The 16,951-nt window shown below is 36.8% G+C and overlaps 1 protein-coding gene across 6 annotated transcripts in view; it reads right to left on the bottom strand.

The window, feature by feature from the left end:
- The window catches only part of LTBP1 (latent transforming growth factor beta binding protein 1), a 197,003-nt gene that overhangs the window by 62,496 nt on the left and 117,556 nt on the right, over positions 1-16,951 (bottom strand). For 2 of the 6 annotated variants that reach the window (XM_068156583.1, XM_068156602.1), the window contains exons 10-18: positions 14,259-14,381; positions 13,219-13,386; positions 9,796-10,029; positions 7,888-7,910; positions 6,790-6,892; positions 6,097-6,195; positions 3,886-4,011; positions 2,598-2,723; positions 1,826-1,948 (exon numbers count right to left, since the gene is read on the bottom strand). In XM_068156583.1, the coding sequence (XP_068012684.1) occupies positions 1,826-1,948; positions 2,598-2,723; positions 3,886-4,011; positions 6,097-6,195; positions 6,790-6,892; positions 7,888-7,910; positions 9,796-10,029; positions 13,219-13,386; positions 14,259-14,381 (1,125 nt within the window). The remainder of the gene's footprint in view (positions 1-1,825; positions 1,949-2,597; positions 2,724-3,885; positions 4,012-6,096; positions 6,196-6,789; positions 6,893-7,887; positions 7,911-9,795; positions 10,030-13,218; positions 13,387-14,258; positions 14,382-16,951) is intronic. The other 4 variants (XM_068156594.1, XM_068156620.1, XM_068156612.1 and 1 more) reach the window with 3 other exon arrangements.

Raw genomic sequence — 16,951 nt, 5'->3', positions numbered from 1 at the left:
CAGAATCAAACAACTCACTGTATGCGGGCAAGTCACATTTTTTCACAGAATCATGATTGTCCAGCTGAGAATACATTCTCACACAAAAAAAGCAACAGGCAGCTTCAGCTGCAATGATGCAGACCTGCAAATGTTTCTCAGTGAAACTGTGAGGGTTTTTTTTAATTTAATTAACAAAATCTGTTCTCAGAACTGCCTGTCTGTCTCAAAACACACAACAGAAGTTTTCAGTCAAAATCCAAAGAAATCAAAAGAAGATTTTATAGGAATCCTTAATTATAATGCAATGATGTTCAGGTATGTCTGTCCCACTACACAGCAGACTCTGCAACAATATATATATCCATTCTTTGTATTTCCCAGGCTAGGCCTGTGACAAAGCTTGTGTGAGTCAAGCTTGAAGGAAGAAGATGAGGTGAGGGAGTGTAAGTGAACTGTGTTCACTGGGCGCCAGTTGGAGGATTCTTGCCTTTGTTTTTGAAGTGTGGAGGAGGTGGAAAGCAGTTATTTGTGGAATCTGGAATCTGTCAGTAAAGTGACTACAATGTGTAGGTGTAATGACAGTGATATGATTCCGTGAATGTGTCACTTCCTTGGTTTGATAGATTTAGTGTAGGAGGTTTTTTTCCCTTAAGCAACCTTAAATAAATTACAGTATCACAGTATAACAAAGGTTGTAAGAGACCTCGAGGATCATTGAGTCCAACCTAAATTCCAGCAGAGAGTTTGGTTTCAGAAATTACATATTGTTAAGTTAAATGACAGAGAACTACCACCACACTATGTGGTAAAATACAAGCTAATAAGAAATTTTGACACGCTGTGATATTCCAATTTCCAGCCTATTTTAATTGAAGATTCCCTACTGAAAGAGAAGATTTGGAAAAAGTGGTTGTAAGAGTGGAGTGTGAGACATTTATTTAAACAAATGACAACATAAAGAGAAATCTTTTAGCAATGATCAGAGCAGCAAATATATCCACAGCAGATTTAAACTACTTGTTTGCTATGCAATCTTACAAGTTATCAACTTTACTCTGTCTTAAGTAACTTAAACTACAGCATGAAGTAAACTACATTTGAAATGGTTGCTTGTGATCTTTAGTTCACAATTCAAGCTGAAAATTAATAAAAGAGGAGGAAAAAAGGCCAAAATATCATGCTCAAAAGTAATGTGAAGTTTGTCCTAGAAGCTCTTGCAACATGAAATACCTGCTAGATACATATTTCCAAAATAGAAAAAAAGTCAACTTTATCATTTGCTCACTGCTATAATACAGGAAAAATTATACATTTCTGGGTTCTGAGCCAGAAACTTGGTAGAATATGCAGGGAGGGACTAACAATTAATAACTAACTAACAAGTTAAGAGATGGCAAGAGATGTGTACAGGGGAAATTAAATGACCTGAAGGCAAATTAAACAAAGAAAGTAGCTATGAGTGAAATATAGCAGTGAGATTAAGATGGATAAATTACCCATGGAAATAAGCAAAGAGTGGGATGGGGAAAGGGAAATCTAAACACAAAAATATATAAAGCCACTGTGCCAAGACATTCCATCTGAAAACAAATATCCAAATGGAAACTGAAAGAAATGACAAGAAATATAAAAGGTACAGAAATATTAAGTTAAACATGAAAAAAAAAATCTGTGTTGAATTATTTTAATATTTCTGCCTAATGGCCAGACTTCTTCAAAAATAAGGAAATATATGTGATTTTTTTCTGCTGGGATCAGTAACAGCAGTAAATGTGAATAAATGCCTCATCCCATTGCAGTTTGACTTGGCAACTGTTACTGTTGGTGAAAAGTCCAAACCTACCTTCACATTCACCTCTCCTGTTCATTTGGTATCCACTGTCACAATATTCACATCTATATGACCCAATAGTATTTACACAAAAGCCTTCCCCACAAATATGAGGTCTTGAACATTCATTAAAATCTGCAGATGAAAAAGAGAAGTTAACAGAAACTCTGCTTCACCATTAAATTCCTCCATTTCCCCTATCCCCTGTTTTAACTAACATAACTAAGTTTGGATTTGTGAAGCTGTTTGCACACCACAGCCTCACAGCTGTTCTTACTGAGCAATTCCATCTTTACCTTCCTGCTTGTAACTGCAGAGAGAATGAGATTTAGAAACAACCAGGCTGTAGGAAGAAGGCCAGTGGATAGCTCTGTGGTTGCACTAACCTAAGGAAGATCACAGCCAGTTTAGGCTGTTGGTATTGCTCTGTGAAGTTCGTATCTGTTTGCAGCTGTATTTAAGCTGTGTATGTTTGTTACAGCTGTGAGAGATTAAAAGTTTTGGGTATTTGTATTTTCCACCACAGAAGGTGTTCTTACTAAATGGTAAATAAGCACAATACTGAATAAATCCTTGGGTTTTAACAAATAATAATTTTGAAAATCAGTGGGAACTACTCAAATGTTTTCCTTAGTACAATACCTAGTGAGAGCATGCTAGAAACACTTTGACACTAGTCCAGTATCAATAATGTTGAGGAAAAAAACTGAAAAAGGAACTGTGGCACGGTTTAGACAAGCTTCTTCATTAATTTTTATTTTCTATAAAGGACATCAGTAATTACCAACACAGTCGGTTCCATCTTCACTGGCCATGAATCCAGCTTGGCAAATACATAGGAAACTTCCTTCTGTATTTTCACAGCGTCCAAGGGAACAGAGGTGGGGTGCCTGATTACACTCATTAATATCTAGAAAAGAAATAAAAACATAAGACTACAGAATAACACATTTAATTGTGACTCCTTTACTGCATTCCATGCTATGCTTTTGAAAAGACTGATCCAGTATTTACTTCAACTATTTCCAAAAGTATGCTTCTTCTCCCTCAGAACTGCAAAAAAAAAAAGAAAAAAAAAGCATTCAATAGTTTGGGTTGGGAAAAAAAAAGCACTTGTGGGCTTAGAGGATAAGAACATTGCACTAGCCTGAAGCACGTGACATGATTGCTACTCAAATCACTATACTGAGTGCAAGCTGAGCACTCAAGCACAAAACATTAAGTACTTCTAGTTCATCCAAATTGTGTTAAAATTGCCATTTGTCTGGGCATGAATGTAAACTATTTTTTAATACAGTAGTTGCACCTGATAGCATGTGTACCAGTGTGAAGTGACTGAACATTTTGTAGCATGATGATAGTATGCAAAATGGTAACACAATATAGTAAGCTCTTTCTGATGCAAGTTACAGAGGAACCAGCATACTCTGAATGAAGTAAAGATAGCGATACAACTGCTTCCAAATCTGAAATGGCTTATGTAGAGCCAGTCTGGGCTCTGCTTCATGTTCATCTCAGCTGTCTGTTCCAGAACTTGCTAGTTTAGAAGGGGATAAAGACCTCACTTTGCAGATGTACTTTGGGGATGTTTAGGACATACTTTCTCTTTTCAGTAGAAGGTTGAAAGGAAAGACTTAACAGAATGACTGGATTCAGTCCAGCTGCAGAGCTGGTAGCTGGGTAAATCATTCCAAGAAACAGGCACTAATTCAGTCATTCTTTCTCCAAACAGAAGTGTATTACTTCCTAGCAGTTTGATGATTTTAGATACCTCATATAAAGCTGAGAAGAGATGGTCTCTCTAATCACTTTTTCTCTTATCTTACAATGGGAAAATCTTTGATTCATTTTAGACAAATTCATGTTCAGTTCTGAGCAGCTGAAAGGTTATATCAGAGACTAGCCAGCAAATTTTATTTGACATATAAAACCCAGTTTCTGTGTAGTTTGGAAGCATTCAGTAGAGGAAGCAACTCCTGACTGCTCTGTAGCATATTTTCCCTGACCAGACTCTACATTTCAAGCACTTTATAGCATGGTTATTTCAGAGTTTTGAAAGCATCAATTCATACCAAAGCACTTTGTCTGCTGATCATTTAGTTTGTACCCCTCATAGCAGATGCAAGTGTATCCCACAGGCAAATTAACACAGTGTCCTGCTCCACAGATATCGGGATTAACTGTACATTCGTTGATTTCTATGCAAACAAACAAACAAACAAAAAAGTGCAATGTTAAAACCTCTCACATAGTTCCCTGAAAGCGCAATATTCTGCAATCCAAGTAGAAAGATCAGGTCTGAAAACATCTTTATATAAAGTTTCTGACTTCTGAGTTTCTGTAATGGAAGAATCTAGAAACCATCTAGGCTTTTCCTACTGACATATTTTCATTTCCTATCCAAGACCCATAAATGAGTACATAAAAATAAAGTAACATGAAGAGAATATAAAATAAAAAATTATATATTTTAACTTTGCATTGAAAGTTAAGAAAATAACTTTTGTGGCTATCTGATTATTTTTACAGAATTCTCATCTGTTGCTGGCTAGGATATATTGTGTAAAGCAAGGAGATTCAGATACAGGCAGTACTGGATGCTAAACCCACACAGCAGTTTTAGAAATTCTAAAAGTGTATGTATTACTGCAAAAAAAGCCAAACCCCAAACACTGGTGACTTTGCTTAGCTGCAATTTAAACTAAGGTTATACAGCAGCATGAAATCATGATTACTGAAAAAGAAGTTGTTATCTGTAAAGAACAATCATTTATCCAGGTTACATTTAAATTTAACTAAATCTTAAAGTATGGTATTAATATTAATACATTCCAGAAACTTTTCAACTTTAACAGCATATGGGTTTTTAAATCCAAATTAGGAGTTTTGTCCTGCTTCACTTGTATTTTACTCTCTCTCATGTATCTGAACAACGCTTGGAACCGTATCTGAATAACAGATTGATTTGTTTGTTTATAGCACAGAGCAATTTCTAGTTCCACTCCCTTTCTTTAGGAAAGGAAAAACAGTGGAACATGGACAAGTACCATTTGGGGTATTTTCTACTACCGTTCTAAGTGATGTGAGTTCCCAGCAGAGGAACCTCCTTTTCTCTGCAAGCGGGAGCTGGCTGTCAGAAGGGGCAGAGCCACAGTAAAGCCAGCTCCCAGATTCTCACTAGACAATCACCTTTGATAGAATGACCATATGGGCTTGATGAACTGTAGCTATAGGCAATTGAACGGGGCAGCTGAATGCCTACAGAAGGACAGGATACTTTCTACCCTTACAGTAGATTCAGGAAGATTTAATTGCAGACAGATTTATATTTGAAATAACTGGGTGACTTAGACCTTGCACATGTTGTGTGTAACTCAAGCCCAGCCCTGCATGAAGGAAAGCTTTCTCTGAAGAATTAAACTTCTATTACAGCACGTGTAATTCCTCACTATGAATGCAAACAGGAAAGCCTCTTGGAAGGCCCAGATTCCTCTAACATGTACAATACTGCATCTTAAAGTATTTACCTGGATATTGCAATTATTTCAAAGTCTGTGTTAATTCTGAGAAACTAACCTAGGTGACACTGCAATGCTGTCATGTATATACACACAGTACATAGGTTGGACTCGATGATCCTCGAGGTCTCTTCCAACCTTAGTTATACTGCGATACTGTGATACATGCACCTGTTTGTTTTAAAATTGACAGTAAGTGAAATTTTCATGCTTTTTGGACAGAGTCATCACTTAGGCTCAGCTATAACAGGAACATTACTTGCATTTCTGTTATTGTCACTTGACACAGCTTTAGTGCTTCAAAAAAAGGAAGAAGGACAAACAGCAAAAAACATTTCAAAATGGATCTTACAGTAACTCATCTGCTTTTTGTAGAACATGCTGATCTACATCCCACAATCTACATCCTTCAAAGACCATGAATACATGTACAGACTATCTAAAGGCCTGACTTTTATCCAATAAGTCCTCAGTTCTAGACTTTGATTTCAGCTGATGTAATCTGAGGTGGAATTATTAATTTTTCCTTCTATAATTTATTTGTGGGCACAAAGACAGCAGGTACGTCCTGGGTGGGCCCAGTCCTAGCTCTGTTGACAGTACTCTCATTGCAGTGCTGTTTTGTACTTTCTATGCCTCTTTATGGTATTCCCTTTTATTCTACAGCTGCCTTCTCTTTGCTATCATGATTCAGAAGTAGCATGGAACAAATTACAGTGTCAGAAACTCAATAATTATTTTAGTTCTAAAAAGGAAGTACAATACCTGTAACTTGAGTAGGTGCAATTACTTGACTGGCACTTGAAGTAGAGACTTCAGGAGCAACTTCAACAGGCAGAGGAGGAGATGTTTTCTCAATCACTACTGTGACATGGAATAGAAATCAATCACATCCGAAAAAACACCCCTTAAAGCATTCAAGAAGACCAACCCCTTAAAAAATTCACACTTGATACTGAATGAGCCAGATGCTATGGAGCTTTTCATTAGTTTATATTGCTTAGATCTGGAGCAGAATAAATAGCTCAGTTTTCCATCATTCTACTGCTTGTGAAAAAATATGAGGTGCTAAAGAAAGCAGGCATAACAGTAAAACTTTTCCAGCAAAAGTTATGTGTAAAACTAAAAGAAGGCACCTAAGGAAGGCTTCCTCTTCAAAGGGGTAGAAGACCTCAACTCCGCTGACGGTAAAATTCCCATGTATGTAATGCAGGGTATCACTTTTGTCTAAAATACGTCTTTGCCTCCTAATAAGTCACCCAGCCAATATCAACCTCTCAATTCCTCCTACTTCAGCTTCCACAAATTCTTTTTTTTTTCTGTATTTTGCTCATGGAAAAATTTTTAATGAAGCTGAGATAAAGTTTGCATTAACTTTTGTTACAATTGCTACCTTCCCATTCTTTGAAGAATTGTAAGCACTTTCTCATACTAAAAGATGAGTCAAGAACAAATTACCTGGAAATTGTGGATGCAGGTTAATTGTTGAAATTCCAGGTGAAAGCTGAGGCTGCCCAGGCTCTAGATTAGGCTGCTTTTCTTGATCAAAGGAAGCCAGTTCCTAAAAGAATGATTACAAATTTACATTCTGAAAACATTCTCTTAATTCAGCTATCATAACAACTCACAAACTCCTGTCTTGAGAAACTAGTAACATTCTCATGAGCAGCCATAGATAGCAGAACATTCACTATCACAAATTTAAGGCTGAAAGGACATGGAATATCTGTTCACATGATGGCACAAAATTTCACATTGGTTTTCTTTGAAGCAGCGATTTCATGGAACTTCCAGTTGTATTTTTGGCTTTATTACTCCATAGTTCTCCCATCCTCTTGTCTTTGTGAGTAGTATTTAACTGCCGTTCAGCATCACACAGAGGTATATAATCACATATGTCTGGAAGCTTTTGACTACTGTGAAAGGTTCTCTCTTAGCTATTGCATTGAACATCTTATTTTCAAAGAAGTGTTAAATGCTCATAAGTCTTTGGCAAAATGAAATTAAGTACAGCTGCAGTTCCTAACAAATCCTATTATCTTCAGCACAGAGAACCTGGAACTACTAGTATGAGGGAATTAACATATATACAGAGCTGCACTTCTCCCCTGAATACAAAGCAACCCTAAAAAGATCAGGAAAGTAACTGAGGCAGTAATACAAATCTCTTAAGCAAGTGCTGCAAATGCCTCATATTGTTTCTTTTGAATTCATTTTCTTTATCTGGCAGTATCTGGGGCTGTCCTTTATCCTGTCTGCATTTTTCAATATCCTCTTTAATATACAGGTGCCAGAACAGGATAGAACAATATAGTACTAGACCCTCCACCAATGCCCTAAAATGAGGTTAAAGTTATCTCCTTTCTGTACCTCACTGCCTGCCTGCTGTATATAATAACAGTAACACAAACTCTCTCTGCCTCAAGGTTTGCTCTGTATGTCTACAATGAAGTTGTCTGTTCCTTATAAACCTTCAATCCTTTTCAGAGTTATCATATTACATCTCATTGACATTCTCTGCACAGTAATTCCCAAGTAAATCACATCATGTTTTACCTGATCAGGGGCTGCAGTTGCCACTGAAACCAGAAGGAAAAAAAGAAAATTAATTAATCTTTACATGACATTTACTTACACATTTAAAATGCTAGCACATTTGAAAGTAGTTGTTGCCATTGCAGAATAATCTCAGGCTCTAACTTTATTCCAAAATGGTGCAAACTTGATATTCCTGAAGCAAGTGTAAAAACTAACCTTGAAACCAGAACAAGATTCTACATTCTGACCAATGCTTATAATAATTACTTAGGATTCAGCTACCTTGAAGGGTTCTCATTTGTTTGTTTCCTTCCTTTGAAAAAAAAATCTTAAAAACTCACAGGTTATTAAAGCTCAATGACTAAACGTTCAAAATTCCTTCCTAGGGATGTCAACATTTGCAATTATTTTAAAGGTAAATTAGTATCACCATGATATATAACTACCCCTTTCAAAAATTGTGCTAATTTATGACAGGGGGGAATCAATTTCTGAAGGGTGCTTCTTTAAGCAAACAAAAGTGGTATGAGCTCTTCTTTTTCTCAAAAAAAAAAAAAAATTATTTTCCACTGCACTTTGCCTTTTTTTTAAAATTTGTATTCTAATGATTAAAACCTATATGCTTCTGTAAAAAACATTAACACTTTTTTTCTTCTTCTTTCTTCTTCCTTTTTTTCTTCTTTTTTTTTTAAGTATCACTGCTCTTGCTCCAGTTTCTTCAGTACTAGCAGGGAAGTGGATTATGAGATCTGGAAGACCTTTTAGTATAATCTCAAAAATTTCAAATCCAAACAAAAATGGAATAAAAAATCTTAAATGTGTACACATCATTACTGACTTAAAGTAAGTATATTAAAAAAAATTTAATTTAAACCACAAAACATTTTTTTCTCCAGCTTCTCAGCATTTTCAGATTTCCTAGAATGCGGCAACCTTTCCAATTCCTCAAGTAATATTTTTGCAATGATACACCACTTTTCCCCACTTTGTAGCACAGAGTGTTATGTGAGATTTTATAATCCAACAGTCTGTTAAGGAGTTTATTTTTCTCTCCAGATTCAGCTTTGCTTTTTGAAAGCAAAACCAGCATAGTGATTTTAACTGGGAAGTAACATGTCGCACAGAATTTTGCTAAGTCAACCGACTAAAACTCTTTCTAATAATAGTCTGACATACAGATACATAACTGCAACCTGGAACTATCCTGTTAATTAATCAATACCACAAAAGGGTTCTTCAGCACTGCATTTCTACAGTTAGTTTGCTGGCAATATATTTATAATGAAGCTTCTTTCTGCATTTCTTTGCTTCTGCATTTGTTTTAGACTCAGGACAATTGTGGCTACTACAAGTTCTTGTAAGACCTTGCAGAAAGCAAAGTCTCAGGAAAATATCTTGGAGGAGTCAACTATTTGTTAAACAGTCCAGCAAAGAGGGGCTGATCAAAGAGGCTCACACTGAGGGAACGTGCAGCTGCAGGTGTGAGAGCAGACCACATGAAGAGGACGCACACCCACATCAGGTGGTGCTCATCTACAGGATTCGATAGAAGGAAAATGAAAACCACTTAGCTTCTGCTCCCTCAAACACTAGTAAATCAAAGCATGAGTTGAGTCCTTTCTTACAAGTTGGAGATTATAAATATATTTTAACATGTCTTACAATAAGTATTTACTATTTCCTATCATAAAAATTAATGACATTAAAGTAGTATCTCTCTCCATGGTGTTCTCAGCATCTGGCAGGACATAAACATAAAATTTCAGCGGTCACTCATGCAGTACACTACACTCCACAACATGGAGTGCTCTGCTGCGGGAAGTGACGCCTCTTTGTCCTGCACTGTACAGAGCTACATCACAAAGAAACATACCACCGATGACACACGCACACAAATACAGAAAGACTAAATTTTTCCGCTCTCACCTTCTTGCACAGCCGTGTCAGTCTCACTTTTCTGTGAGAAGGTTAGTGCCTCCACCGGCTCTTCCTTTGCTGGGAGAGGTGGAGGAGAAGTACCTTTAGCAACAGGTTGAGTAATCGGGGTCTTGCCAATGACAGGTGGCTGTACTCTAACTGCAGGGTGATGATAAAGCTTGTTTCTGTGAGGGCCAGAAACCGTATAACCCATTCCACCAGGGCAGATTTCCTTAAAAGCAGCTAGATTTGGGATGGGAAAATATTCCTTTTAGGAGTCTAAAAGTGCAATATGTTGACATAGTGGAAAACATAACAACTACCACTAATAAATTTAATCTCATATTCTATAAACATTTTTACAAAAACCTAAAGATGAGCTATGCGTTGCATACGGATATGAATGAGCACTCTCCCAAAAGGATGTTCTGGCTGCTGTTCCCAGAAGGTTTCCACTCCAGATTACCATATTTCTTCAATTATGTTTAATCTATCATTATATCTAGATAATTTTTTTGTATGAATCCTCTTCAAACAGTATATCCTTTCTGACTATGAATATGCAAATTTTCATCCTCATCATCTCCGTTCCTTGCATAAGGAATGAAGGTCACTATGCCTATTAATATTCTTTTTGAAGAAACCAAAGGATAAAAGCTCACCATCCCTGTACTAAAGCAGCAGATTACCAACCAGTAACAATATTCATTCACAGGATCCTATTTGACTACATCCAGGGTCTCATACCAGCCAGAATCCAAATTTCACTGAATTGATTAAGCCTTTGTACTTCAGTGGGCTGGATTAAAAAAAGATGGGGATCATTAAAAGCCAAATCACCACTGAAAGAGAGGGAAATAATCTCATTTATACAGCTGCTACAGAAAAAGGCAATGAAAGTCAGGCAGCAGCACCTGCTCTGATCTATGCAGTTGCTCTACATGAGCATCAGGTAGTGCAGTTACAGCGGAAAACTAGAATTCAAAAGAAATACAAGTGAGCCTTCCTCCCCATCAAAGATAATAGCTATGATCCTGTCAGGGACAGGGAGACCTTCAGGAGTCTTGAGAGGGTAGTTTTTCATGGTCGTTATCACCCTAGGTATAGCTATGTTGGGATGAAACACCAAAGATTTAGTCTCCCATATGCCTGATGCCATTTTTAACAGCCTCTTAAGAGGTGTATGGAATAAGGCACTGGTGAGTTCACAAATTCTACTTTGAATACATCAGGGTTTTAAAATTAGCATCTAAAATAAACCCACAAAATACTAGCTATAGCTACTCCACAAATTAATTCAATTATATAATAAATATCAGTATGCAATAACTGCATATAATGTTCTAATGGTGCTGCAGTAATAGAAAAGATGAAGGGTCAAACTGATTCAATTCAGTGGCTTCAAAATAATTACCTACTTTTTGTTAGGAAATGCTATTATCAAAACTTGCCACATAAACACCTAGTCAAGGGCAGTAATTCTGGTCAAAGGAGGAAGACAAGGAAAGTTTGAAGCCTGTCCCTTCAGAAGCATACTCAGGATGTAGGAAATAATGCTTCAGGTCATAGTCTCTCAAATGCAGAACAGAAATGTGAGCTTTATTCTACCACAGTTCTGGTAGGTGTTTTCAGCACTCTCTTTTGAGTTCTACTGTTCTGCTTTGTACAAATATTTTAATAGATATCAGGGAATGAGATACTTGCGTTTTAACCCAGTGACTCTTAAATTAACATTGGATGCTGCAATACATACATTACCCCATTCTGGAGTATCTCACTTTCACACATTTGTCATAGAAAACTCTGAAAGATTATGAATTTAACCTGTCCTAGAAAGGAACATATTTTTAAATCATTAAATGTGTCATGAAATAGGAAACATGTTTCCTACACAGCTCATCAGAATTTTCCCACTCAGTTTCCTTCTCTGAAGTCTTTGCTTTAAAAAAAAAAAAAAAAAAAATCACTGAAAGAACCAATTCCACAGAATAGTCAACAATATCGTTTCTATGACAAGAAAGTAGTCGACAAAACAGATATATACTTTGCTCCAGGATACACAAATGTGAGCATAAAGGCTCATTCAATATTCTCACATGTAAAGCATCTGCATTTAAATTGCAAGTCATCTGAAGAGAGTATTTTTTTTTCTCTGCCAAAAAGCCATGGAAAGATTATTTATCTGAAAGTGAACCAGACATCAAACATCTGTATCAGTGATCTAGTAACCCAAAGGTCATGCAGGAAACAATGGCTTCAAAAATCAATTTAAATGCTCAAAAACGGTCACTTCCATTTCTGTAAGCCTAAGTTTAAAAAGTAAGCAATCTGCTGCTCTCATGTCTCCAATGCTGACTCTGGATTTTCCAAAGCTGCTATCTACTTCTAAAAATCTGAATATTGATAAAATACTCCAGAGAAATACATGACCTGTATCATAACAGTGACACCTGTAGCAGTAACTTCAGTAAGAACAGTAGATTACCGTTACAGACACTTGTGCTAAAATACTAAACGGTCTGGACGTCATGTACATTGCAATAAGCAACGATGCTTTAAAACAAACAAAGAAAGATTAATTTGACCACACATTTGGACAAAAAAGTAACATTGAAGTGATTTTGACTACAACTTTGATTACTTAAGTTTTAAGCAAAATTGAGGAAGAGAAAATACTTGAAAACAGTTATCAGTATCTACACTGTGTGGTACGTTAACCTATGAACAGCCTAAATAACAGTGGCGACCAAGCGAGCTCATATTTTCCACATCCTTACATATTTAAAAACCAAGTGAACACTGACAATACAGGTGAGCTTTATGTATCAAGTAAGGAATTAAGTGAAAGGTGACATGAAATGTTTAACCAGCAGTTTGTTGTTAAGAAGGCAACACTGTACTTAGCACATTCCTCAAAATGGATGGTAAAGATATGCATGAAGGTTGGAAAGCAGAGATACTCCTCTATTTACCCCACTAACTGTAATGGAATCTACAACACATGACATTCTGTGACCACTTCTCAAAAGCTGCTATCCTTTCATTGATGCCTTTAACAACTAAAGATTATTAATTAGATTTTACATTAATTTGTCTGTACCTGTAGTCAGAATTTAACGCACAATAGATTCATCTCCATGCCATGGAGCACCAAAGTTCAAGGACAAATTCTGAGATGCAGACACTGCTAATCTGGAATTCTACCACAAATTATCAAAGACTTTAACAAATTTTTAGATTTTATTTTCAGTATCACAAATCCCTATACAACAAAACTATTATGTACGTGATTATTCTGCAGTCATGTAGACAGTATTACTGATGGACACGTGCCACTTAAAAATCAATGTTTGGATTTTAGATTCTTTTTTAAAGTATGCACAACAAACCAGGTAGGGTCAAGAGCTTGTATTATGAATGGGCAGTTCTTACCTGTCCCTGGAGGTGGACACTTCTCACAGTTTGGACCCCAAGCTTTGCCAACACTGCAACAGCAAAGCTGCTTGCTGAGCTGAACAGAAAGAGGATGCATGCATTGCTTTCCAGCACTAACAAACCGGTAGCACGGTCCTTTCTCTTCAGCAACTATAGGATTATCAGCTGCAATGGAAGTGGAAGAGAGGATGGTACTGTTTACACAAAAAGCAAAACAAAGCAGTATTACCACCTGCCTCAAGCTGTAATCACAACAGAAAACTCTTACTTTGCATCAAACATCCCTGAATTCTAACTCATCCTAGACCAAAGATAAAAAGTATTAAAAAGAATAAATACAAATAAATTCCAAACCAGCAGCTGTCATGCTGCCACAATAACACTCAGATGAGTAGCTTAGAAAATTAGGTATTTTCCAATTTAAACCTTCTTCCCTGAAAGCTGAGAATTTAGTTGTTCTCTATCCCTTCTCTTCTTCTTGAGGCAGTTAATTCTCAAACCAAGTACAAGCTGATTAACAGAGGAAAACATCTGCATCCATGCTGTTTTACTTTTTCTTTCTTCTAATTATTTCTTAATTTTTAATCCTTCTTAATTAGAAGGAAAATGTGCCAAATATCATTCTGGGATGACTGTTTAGTAATAGAAACTACCCAGGTCAAAGCTGCAGAATTGGAAGAGGGGTGGGCAGGACACAAAGATGATTTTGACTGGAGAACTAGCAGAGACAAAGAAAAAAAACGTTGTGACAAGGAGAACTCCAGGCTGGTAAGAAAGACCAAATGCATGTTTTGTGACAAGAAACCCAGGAAAAGATGGCAAGCATTTCACATAGGCACTGGTGGAGACAAAAGCTGGCAGGACAAAGAGAGAGAAAACAAGCATGAGCACTGAAACTGACTAAACAGAGTAAGTGAAGGTGGAGTGACAGCAAAAAAGACAGAGACAACTTGAAAGAATTAGGGCCAGCCAAATAAATCCTCATCTAAGGGCAAGTAAGTCTCTGCTTTGGTACTTTGATTAACACCATTACTTACGTATGCATCTTGAGAGGGTTGGATCTGGCACAAATCCCATTTTGCAGGTACACCTATAGCTGCCCATGGTATTCAAGCACTCACCATTAGGGCATATACCCTGTAACTGACACTCATTGATATCTGTGGGAAAATTGGAAATAGTCAGATACTGAAACATGTTTTGTGGTTCTCCTTTCTTCAGATGTTATCTTTTTTTAAATTTGTACAGGAGAACTATTACACTCTTACACTTTTTCCCATACTGGCAACACCACTGAGAACATCAACAAAAAACTAATTACATTTATACATCATTCTCAAGTACTCTGAATTAATAAAATAAATACACTTTGAATGGCTTATTAATCCCTGTTTTATAGACTACATGATTGCTTGCACAGTCAAACACAACACAGAAGAACAATGTATATTTTATACAAGATGGAACACCATTTGGCACATTAAATACAGTTTTTGTTAGTATTTGTATTAAGTAGAGCCTGAAGGTTCATTGTGCTGGAAGAAGTACAATGGAAAAATACAGTCTCTAGCCTAAAGAGCTTACCATTTTAATAGCAAGAATGTGCTTCAGGAAGCACAGACCACATGTTATATGGAGTGAGAAGGACTGCATCCATGGGAACACAATTTTGTAACAATTAACAACTGCTTTGATAAAGTTTGTTGTTAGTACACTACCTCATCAGTGTCACTTTCAGAGCTGCACTAGCTTATTCTCCCCATAGCCCAAGCACTTGGGGTTGTATCTGTAATTCACTTAGTCACAGAATCACAGAATGGCAGGGGTTAGAAGGGACTTCTGGAGATAATCTAGTCCAGCCCTCCTACTAACACAGGTATGCCTAGGTCAGGTTGCACAGGAATATCTCCAGGCAGGTTTTGAAATCCTTAGAGCAGCAGACTACACAAGCTCTCTGGGCAGCCTCTTCCAATGCTCTTTAGAACAGGACCTGTCTGGCAATCATCTGGATACCATCTGTAACTAAGTCAGCCAAACTAGGATTTTGTTTCAGGAGACAGTAACGATGTGGCTTGCACCAATAACCAAAACCTTAAAATAGAAAAATAATACAAAACCCAATGCCCCCCTCAACCTATAATTGTCTCTCTCATAAATCGTCATGTCTCCTCTTTCAGAAAAATAGAGACAGCACATTCAAACAGACATACTTTACAATATTTACATGGCACTACTTCTACATAGGACTTACCTTGCCTATCCTTAAGCTAGAGAAAATTGCCTGTCTTACTGGGTAAATAGGTTACAAGTGGAAGCCAGATATTCCAGGCAGCTCCTTGGAAAACAATTAGTGATCATTTTATCTAAAATGCATAGTATTTACTACCTTTCTTCTCAGTTTTTATAAAACCTTCACCATTTTATTTGGCCTCATCACATGCTGCTGCCTGATTGAATGCATCGGTGAAGGTAAGGAGTACGTAAAACATAACAGATGTGCAGGAGCTTGCTTTCGGAAACCCACAGAAAGAATCACATTCCTGCCTTCTTCATTTTCCTCCACAAGTTTGGCTACCTGTCCCACTACACAGAAGCACAAAACTTAAGTTCACAGTACAGCAGACTAACAGTGGCTGTGTCAGCTGCAATTTCCCCCAAATAGTCAGTGCTGAGTTAATCCCATAGCTCTTCCAATCCTGTACCTAATCTAGTATCTTGACACCACCTGGAACAACTTCACCTCTATGCATTTAGCCACATGTGACAAGGAGTGATAATTTATATCCTAGAAATCTGGATTAAATGTAATAGAAGCCACGTGAATGTACAAAGGATCAGCTCTTCCTCAAAAGAATTTTCAAGTGAAATTCCCAGACTGCATGACTTTCTGACCTCAGACAGATGGAGTGGTATAAGAGTACAAAAGTCTCCTAAAATTTCTCCTACAGCAGTTTATGTTTTGACTTACCCAGTCTTTGAACAGGAAGATGTCCCATGTAAGTAAAGGAGGATCTTATTTACGGATTGCATTAATACAAAATATTTAGTAAGACAGACTTCATCTGATGCACTCATTTTTATTTTTTTTTTTTAAGGGAGTTTCTTCAGTTCTTTCTTTGTCCTGAAATCTCAAAATATAACTGGAGGCATCTGCCCAGTGAAAATTGATTCCAAGAGGAAGATCGTCATTGATTCAATATAATTCATGATTTTTTGAAGGGGTGAACTTAAATCACAACAGCTAGCAGAAAATATAATTGAAACAACCCTAAATACTGATGCTGTTTTAAAGTTACTGGGAGGAACGGACATCTTGCTAACCCTCCATTTTTGTACACCAGGTATGACAAGGAACATAACATTAAAGGAGACTGAAGTACCTAGAAGCCTATACAAAGAAAATTCCTGAACACTGAAGAAACTACTGTTGAATTTTCTACCTGATGGTGTTTCGGGTTCTCAGATCAGTCCTCAAATGCTAAACAATGGGACAATTCTACTTGCTTTGATGAATTACTGTCACTAGAAGCAAGTTAGAGAAAGAGACAGTATGCTTTACTCTGAATACAGGAATAATCTCAGTATTTGGGTCATTTTCAACACAATTACAAATACATAATGTGCACATATACACAAAAAATATGTCTAGATTTTGGAGGAAGAAGAAAGCAAGGAGATATTTGGAGATGAAAGAAAGGTAATATAAAAATTTTATAATTAAGATACATAT

Source organism: Melanerpes formicivorus, unplaced genomic scaffold (genome assembly GCF_026170545.1).
Source record: "Melanerpes formicivorus ecotype bairdi unplaced genomic scaffold, bMelFor1.0.p_v2 SCAF_2, whole genome shotgun sequence".
In the NCBI taxonomy this organism is placed as follows: domain Eukaryota; kingdom Metazoa; phylum Chordata; class Aves; order Piciformes; family Picidae; genus Melanerpes; species Melanerpes formicivorus.
Note: the sequence above shows the minus strand (reverse complement) of the source record. Positions and strands in the feature narration are given on the sequence as shown.